The 9098-nt window shown below is 35.6% G+C and overlaps 1 protein-coding gene across 1 annotated transcript; it reads right to left on the bottom strand.

Annotated features, from left to right (window-relative positions):
• Positions 1 to 670: 670 nt before the first annotated feature.
• LOC141483356 (uncharacterized) lies at positions 671 to 2210 on the bottom strand. Its single transcript, XM_074177897.1, has 3 exons — positions 1758 to 2210; positions 1477 to 1698; positions 671 to 1419 (listed from the first exon to the last, which is right to left on the bottom strand). Exons 1-3 carry the CDS (start codon positions 1806 to 1808, stop codon positions 772 to 774), a joined length of 921 nt encoding a protein of 306 aa, XP_074033998.1. The 5' UTR covers positions 1809 to 2210; the 3' UTR covers positions 671 to 771.
• Positions 2211 to 9098: the final 6888 nt, after the last annotated feature.

The following is a 9098-nucleotide window of genomic DNA, read 5'->3' as shown; positions in this document are numbered from 1 at the left end:
TATTCTCTAATAACACTTTCTGTCTTGTAATCGGTATTTTTTATAATATCGGTTATGCTTGTTTGCCCGTGTTCAATAAATTTTAAACAAATGTTAAGTGGGGCCTCCTCATCATATTTACATGGAGTGTGCTTTTTCTTGAATTGATTTGCTACGGATCCTGTTTCTCTGAATTTCGACATTATCCTTGACACAGTAGTATGTTGAACATTTTTTCCTGGATGCCGTTCATTAAAAATGTTAGCTACTTGCCGGTATGGTGTATTCTCACCACATATTAAAACTATTTCTATTCTTTCCTGAAGAGACAACATTATTGCAACAATAACTGTTAAAAATTTGACAAGTAAATCAACAACTTGACACTTCCATAGCATGCATTTTGTTTGTCAAGACCTACTTCATTCAACGTGATTAAGCATCCTTACCGCCCTAGTTAGTGTTTATAAATGATCTGTAAATACTGAATATTGAAATTTTAATGTAATTTCAACTCTAGTAATTTTAATAATACTTATTGCAGTTTTTGAGTTGTGTCTGCTTTTTCAAAATTGAAGGTACTGACGTTTGTTTAAGAAAATAGCCAAGTGATTGAAACTTTACACCTATCATATTAAAATTTTCATTTCTGACGGGGATATTATAAGCTTATATCGTCATAGTTACGCTATCAATAAATAGGGTCATAACTCCCTTGGGACATTATAGATTTTATAATTCCCTCTACCTTTCACAAGTAAAAATAAATAGAAATGAAAACTCAACCATATTTTATTTATTCACGTCATTACATATAATAAATGTACAATTTTGAAATGTTCCCTGAAAATTACTTCCGCCACTGGAAACAATTTCTTCTTTTGTATGGCTGGAGCTTCTGTTCACTACAGTCGAGGTACCTGCCTCTTCTGATGAGAAAGTAGACAACATACGCGCCGTTTTATTTCTCAATTCGATGCTATCCTCCAAATACCCCTCCGCCACCGTGGAACTTTTCCAACCTCCGTGTCTTTTTAAGTTAGTCATAGTTGCTCCTGCATTGGCTAGAGCAGTAGCAGAAGTGCGATGAAGGCAATGTCCCGTATAGGAAGATGAGTTTGGCAATCCTAAATACATTGCGATTTTGCTGGGGATTTTCCCAAACATGTTTTTTCCAATTGGCTGAGATGTACATTCATTTTGTCGGAAGCTCAAAAAAAATCGTTCAATACCTTTAGGACGCAAAGACATATAAAGTCTTAATAAAGGCAAAGCGGAGAACTCTTTTTCATCCACAACTGTAAATTTCTTCGATACAGCAGTTTTACTTTCCGGTACGTTCACGACCATAACGGAATCCCGGTCCTCTATATCCGATATCTTCATATTCAAAAGTTCCTGACTTCTGCATCCTCCAAAATAACCCATAATCAAAACAACCTATAACAAAAAAAAGGAAATAAATACACACAAAAAAGAAAATAAGAAAAAAATTACCTTATGCAATAAATGAATATCATTAGGAGCGTCCTTTAGGAATCTGATAACATCTTTAGGAGATAAAACAGCAGACTTTTTCGGCTTATAACTCTTACTCTTCCGTTTCAAAAAAGCCTGTAGTTCATTGAACTTGGTGATATCTCGTTTCTCATGTATAGTCACCATCGATTTTAGCATTGACCATTTAGTCCATAAAGAATTCGGACTGTACGGTTCTGACTGAAACGAATAAACACAATTACTACCAAATCTACCGAAAAACATAGAAAATTCCTTACCAGTTCTTGAAAATATGCCAGAAATACAGTTTCAGTGATATCTTTTGGCATAACATTTTTCCGTGTCAGCCAGTCCAGATATATCTTTTATTCTTTTTGGTATACAGCTTCACTTTTCGATGGAATTAATGATTCTCTTGCTTGTTCAGCTTTTTTCAAAATATCCTCCATTATATTTGGGGTAGAAAACACGTTTTCACCGCAAACACAGCTTGATAACAAAGTTCTGTTTATAAACAAGTAACATAGCAACAACCTAGCAACAAGAAAACTCTACTATAATCAACGGTACCTGATTCAAATATACCGGGAAGGTAATGAATTGGTACATTTTTCCGTTTCAAAAATGAACAAAATTTTATTGAAATCGGTCAGAAATAAAATTATCTATGTACCACGGGAATTAATGAGCCTTAATAACCTCAGGCAATTGCTGTCCCTCGGGCCAGAGGCCCGAGTGCCGAAGTTTAACTTCATTGAAACTTTTCGAAAAAAAAGTTTCCCACACTTTAATGGTGACATTGTATACAGCGTGACTCACGGTCGATGGTAGGTTAGACGTTTCTGGAAAACGCAAAGCATGATTTTTCTGAAAATTTCATCTCTCACATTACCTGTTCTATCGATCTAAAATATTCTCAGCATTGCGGCGTTGCCACTTCCATCAAAAACTTTATTTTTTTTAACGGAACACCCCGTATATTAATACATTTTTGGTATTTCAATACTTTTTTGTCAATAATGTCCTATACCTATCTCTATCTGTTTTCGAAATAAAAAATAAATTGTGCTAAATATGGTCCAAAACATAGCCTTAATTGAAATCAAATACATCAGTACTCTCAATTCATGAAAAGTTGATATTTTGATGATAATTTGGACAAATTCGAAATATTCAAATAACACCAAGAAATCGACTCCATATCATACAGGGCGTGCTAAAATCACTATTATTTCCATTGTGCATAAAAGTAGTCAAAAGTTCATTTTTTCAAATAAAACCGCACGTATACATTTGGAACTCAAGTATGGTGTCGTGAATTCAATAGGAACTTTTATTGGATATAGCACTGAGAGGAAGAAATCTTAGAAACGTATTCTGGCCTAGTTGAACCTCATTAATACGATGGGGACTGGTGCAAGTATATTAAACACTAGGTTGCAAAATAAAAAACAGTTGGACGTAGTTATCATAAGAAGTTATCCGCTTATCTGTGGTTTTGGTTATGAGAGCTTGTGTGGTGATTTTGGTACGATTCATATCAACACACTGGTAGTCCTCATATGTGGTCGATGAAATTGCTTTGAGAAAATTGATGGAAATAGATGAAGGCGCGTCTGTTGGGTTCAAAAACTCATGGTTTTCACCCACCTAAAGTCAATACGTTGGTGTGGTTGAAAACAACGATAGGATTTCTGGTGAACATTTCTGACTAGAACCATGAAATGTGGTTGGCTTCTGTTGATGATGCTATTGTACTCTTTGCTGCAATCGAATATTTGCCATTATTGCACTTGGTTTAAACATACTCAGGATGGTCAATATGTTAAATTGTAGTTATGAATGATATGATCACTAGTAACATCAATTTTTGAACGTATTATTGATGAACATTTTTTCCCAATTATTCCGGTGATTGTATTACCTAAACCAACACATTGTTTGTAACTGGTTAGAGTGCTTGAATTTTCTCCAACTACTATTTTTGCACTGTTGAAACTTCAAAACTAACTAGTTTTCAGACTTTCACATTTCTTACGCAGTAACTCCATCGATATGTTATGGTTACTTTGCATTTTACAATTTGATTGTAGAGATACCAATTTTACATTGTTCAGAATGGGCCGGCCAAGTTGGACACTTTCAAAGGAAAACTCCTGTTTTCAAATTGGATAGAGGAAAACTGATGGCTGTGTCTGAGAGGAAAATTTTAGGCCAAATTGGACACTTTCAAAGGGAAACTCCTATCTTCAAACTAGATGGATGGAAACTGATGGCTGTGTTTGGGAGTCAAATTTTATGACAAACTCAATGGTGAAAAACGCATATCGATATCTATCATCGTTTCTGAGTAACAGTATGTTTTTCGAAAATGTACATTTTCCAAAAGTTGTTGTAACTTTTTTCGTGTCAAAAATGTCTTATTTCTATGGAAACAGTGTTTGAAAAATGTTTGAAATATGTTTTTTCCGTTAACCAGCTATCACACCCCTACGAACGACAACCCTCAGAAGTCGAAACTTGTGCAAGCTAAGGACTAACAAGGTCTTACCTTTTTCCTAACACGGGTTGGACAATAGCAAGTGAAAATCGAGTGTTCAGGCTGGGGCTTGAACAATCAATTCACACATCGGCCGATTGACTGAGTGAACAAAGCACCTACGTCGAACCGCCCGGCTACCGACTGACCGAGGCACATTTTTACGTAGAATTCAATGGTGTAAAAAACGTTTTTTTTCAATTATTGAGATAGTTATTGATAGAAAACTATTTTGGTAATGGGATGCCCTGTATATTTCTGTATATTTCTATAGATCTTAAAATTACCTTCCCAAAAATGTAGCACACTTGATGTTTTGCTAGTATCATCTTTGAAATACAGAGCTTTTAGATTTTTTCATGTGGACTTTGAAACGCAGGCTTTGGACGAATAAAACAGAATGCAAATCTTTTTTGGCAGCTATCAAAATTTTATTCCAGCAGTGCAGATGCTCTTCAATTAGTGATTGTTGCTCAATTTTCAAACACATTCGCTATGAAGTATTGGAATTATGAAAACTGGGAGATGATAGTCTGTTTTATACTAACCGGGGAAAATGCGGAAGCAGCAAGCAATTTTATCACGAGAGGTATCTAGAGAGAAGACAACTTTTTAGAGACATTTTCTCAAGATTGCGACACAACCTAATTGATGGTAGTCGATTTGAGAAGAAAAGGCAAACATTAAATGAATGAAATAGGGATGAGGAGCTGGAAGAAATAGTCGTTTTAGGAGCTGATGCAAATAATTTCAAAATGTCAACCCGAAATTTGAAAATATCAACAGGCCTACCAAGAACTAACGTCAGAAGGATTTCGGAAAAACACAAATTTGAGCCATACAGGACCAGAAGAGTTCATCAACTCAGACCAAGAAATGTTGAACACCGCATGGCTTTTTGCCAATGGTTCCTGGAAAGTTGTAACCAAGTGCATGATTTTTGATGAATTGCTACTAATGGAGCTCAGAAAAATATATTTTCAACAAGCCGGAGCTTCGCCTCACAACACTGCAAATCTCACCAATTTTGTGGCTGCAAATTTTGGTAATAATTGGATAACCCACCAAAGATCCTACCGTTGGCCGGCCAGATCACCTAACGCCTATGGACTTCTACCTCTGGAAAAATTTTAAAGATCTTATTTTTAATTTCTTGACCAATTCTAGATACGTATTGGAAGCGGCAATGATGCAAAGTTTTGCTTGTCTCACTCCTATTGAACTAATTAATTCGGAAAAAAACGTTTAGAAAAGGTGACGACTATGACTGAAAGAAGCTGGTAGACATTGTGAACACCTTCTCTGATGAAATATACTTCGTTGTTTGTTCTTTATAATTATTATTATTATTGTTGACGTTTCATTTATTAGAAGTGGAAATAGTACAAATTTTCATTGTTTCATTGGAATCGGGCATTTCAATCACTGCTGTAAAAAGATTTCTCAACATTTGATATCCACTACTGAACAATTTTTTCAGTTTCATTGCCGCGTCGCGTGCAAAACCCACTTGATAAAAGTGTGCGTTTCAAAGTCTACATAATAAACCTTAAAGCTCTGTATTTCAAAGATGACTCCAGCAAATCATCAAGTGTGGAAAGGTAATTTCAAGCTCTATTGAAATATGCAGGTATTTACAGGGTGTCCCATTGAAAAAATAGTTTTCCATCAATAACTATTGATATTTCATTTGAAAAAATAAGTTTTTCACACCATTGAAAAAAGTGCTTATGAAATGTTACCATAAAAACAAGACATTTTTGAAAGAAAAATTCACAGCAATTTTTCCAAAATGTACAGTTTCGAAAAACATGCTGAAACTCAGAAACGATGATAGATATCGATATGCGGTTTTCACCATTGAGTTTGTCATAAAATTTGACCCCCAAACACAGCCATCAGTTTCCATCCATCTAGTTTGAAGATAGGAGTTTCCCTTTGAAAGTGTCCAATTTGGCCCACTCTGTACAATAGAACGCTAATTTCATTCCATATATAACTGGAAACTCCATCTACAATGAGGAATACACTAGGAATAAAACAATAACTTACGCAATGTGTGATATCGTTCGGCAGATTCGTTATTATAGAAACCTCGTTTGTAATTCATATGCTTGTAAAGCCGTATACTACGATATAAAGATGTAGATATCATGTATACTGTCGGTTGATATTTTGAGCACCTCGCTTGTGACGTTATGATAGATGAAGGCGGAAGCAAGAGACCAAAATGCGAACAAGCGACATCTCGTTCATGTATTCTGATTAGAAATTATGTATTTCTATCGTTAACATTTGCACGGACCGGTGATTCATAGTGACTTTGATCATTCGTTGTATTCAGACGGAGAACATACGTAGAAGATGAATTCATGTTTACTGGTTGGGTATACCATAACGGTATTGTGATCATGAGATATCAATACTGCTGCTGAGTGTAGTGGGACTGTAAGAATGTCGGCTCACTACGTATATTCCTGCGCGATGCTATCTTCGATAAAGAATGGCTTTCGGAAAACCGAAGCGCTTTCAAAAAGACTCACTCACCACTATAAAGGATCTAGTTTATAACTACCGTTTTTGAAATACTGAATGGGTACGTCCAATGATTAGGTAGCGCAAAATGCATCACCTCGTATAACTTCACTTATCGGAAAACGTTTGTTCTCCGTATGGTAGTGGGAAGTACAAACGGAGAATTGAGTTGAAGGAAAACGGATATCTATAAAGGGATAAGGCACGAACAGAATAGAATTGATTATTTGTTCTGCATATATTTATTGCAAATTCAAGTCTGATGACTGAGAGAGATATTATGTAGGCAGTGAAATGTTATAATGGATGTTAAACTGAAAATTTTAAAGAACACCTGATCCAAACTGAAGATAATATCAATATCCAGTGAAGAAATACTTCAGAAACTGATCAAAGGTAGGTAACTGATGGAAAAGTTTTGAAACTATTTTCAAAATGTTTTTATTGTTACATAGATATTCTTGTATATTGATCACCAATATGTAGTCAAAAAATGTTGATATCATCAAACAGCCAGATGGGTAGGTAACCCCAAAGTGTATGTGTCTGTTCAACCCGCAAGGGTTTATTGTTGCTCATAACTTGTTGAATGATCTTTCAGGTCAGATGGCAAGAGTGAAGCTCTACCAAATTCTGAAAACCAAATTTTTTCTACGGCGGAATAGACTATGTGCTCTGCTGTTCCATCATTTCCTAAACACAGATTATACGAACTTTTCTCCGACAGTCCACGTTTATCAGATGGTTTACAGTCAGATACTGCGTGTGTTTTGAAATGTGTTTTTCTGTTAGAAAGCTGATGTAATTATAATTCCACTATCTTGGAAAGCACTAGTCGGAAAAAACATTAACTTTGTGTTTAACGAGTTGAAAACGGAGTGGTATAAAATTAAAATATTCTCGTCAAACTATCAGTCAAATTTAATTTCTCATATACCAATCTTTGATTCGCATCACTATATCAAAACGTTTGACAGAGCTATTTTTCAGGTTTGTTGGTCGTAGTCTGCAAAATTTTTATTTCTCAAGTTCCGTATACGATTACGATAGCAAATATTGAAGGCAATAAATAGGCGAACAGAGTGCATGGTTTGTCCTCAAAGTAGCTAATACAGTCAAAGTTTGAGTCTCTGTTGAGAGTGTAATTTAGTGCGGGTAACCAAACTTTATTGATGTTGATTACCTCTTCTATCTGATTGATAGTGTCATTGTGTTTTCGAATTTCTATCGTCTTCCTTTATAGTCTCGAGTTATGGTTATAAGTTCTATCGAACAATAACGTGGGTATCTTCTGTAGCGACAATTTCTCGTATGCTCAAAGAGCCGGGTACTAATCTCCCCTCCAAGGTCCCAATGTAGGCCGATCTACAGCTTCTTGGACACACACTTAGGTTCTCATATTTATGTGTCTAGCCCTCTCAACTGAAATTTTAATCACTCCCATCATTCGTTAGAACTGGTGTTGGATTCATTAAGATACTGTCTATGACTATTTATTTTCTGTACACTCCATTCCCCAGTATCGTATCTTCTTGGCTGTTCACGGATATTCCGAAATGGCGACTGTTCGCCATTTCGGATTTCCATTGAATTGTGAGTTGGATTGTTGGATTGAGTGTGTAGTTGTTAAACTACTTTTAAAAAACGTTTCTGATTGAAGTTTTTATTAATACTCGTCTATCTTTTCTAAACAAAATCATCTAAAAAAAAAACATTTCCTAGCAACACCTAGCATACTCCATTTGACGAAAATTATAGAGCACTACAAGTGAGTTTAGATATGAGTGAAATTCGTTAAGTTACTCTCCATCTAGCAGCAACACCAAAACGCAACATATAATAATATTGTTTAACGTTCGGTCTCTATAAGGCATGTTGTACAAATATTCCCATGGAAAAGTTGAGCACCGGAGAATTTGATGGACTTTGCAGTGCAGTGTCATAGATGGTGTACAATTGATGAACAGAGCGGTTTTGTCTGCGAAAATACTCCAGTAATTAGTGCTGCATAGAGCTACAAGGCGTTGAAACTCACTTGTGTGTCTCCTGGGCCTAACCTCAAATTTCCAATTTTTTTAATTGAATTTCTCAGAGTTTTTGGTAAACGATTCTCCCATGAGCTACTATAGTGAGGTCATCAAGTGTTTGGCCAGATCATGGGTGAGTTACGTTAGGTCTGAGGCACATTCTCTTCATGAATTTCAGTTAGGCCATTCAGAAGTAGCGAAAGAACTTCTGACTCCTGAAGGATCTTTTTCTTATTGTTATCAACACCTGATGAATAGACTTAATAATGAAAAAAAATATCGATGCAATGAGAAAGCATTACTAAGAGAAAAGATCCCTAAAACAGGGAAATGCAGCTCCCGTTAACATAAAACTAATAAACTTCGACATCGTAGTAGAAAATTCAATGTACTGGAGCGACTGGACAAAATTAGCCGTCTCATGGCGGAAATGATTAAAACCGCCAAATCAGTCATCACCAAATGGCATATGAAGAATTATGATAGTCAACACTGATTATGAAGATGAGTTCACCATA

Source organism: Leptinotarsa decemlineata, unplaced genomic scaffold (genome assembly GCF_025532065.1).
Source record: "Leptinotarsa decemlineata unplaced genomic scaffold, Ldec_3_MD MMD2_tig00003335_RagTag_RagTag, whole genome shotgun sequence".
In the NCBI taxonomy this organism is placed as follows: Eukaryota; Metazoa; Arthropoda; class Insecta; order Coleoptera; family Chrysomelidae; genus Leptinotarsa; species Leptinotarsa decemlineata.
This window is presented reverse-complemented; position numbering and strand designations above follow the sequence as displayed.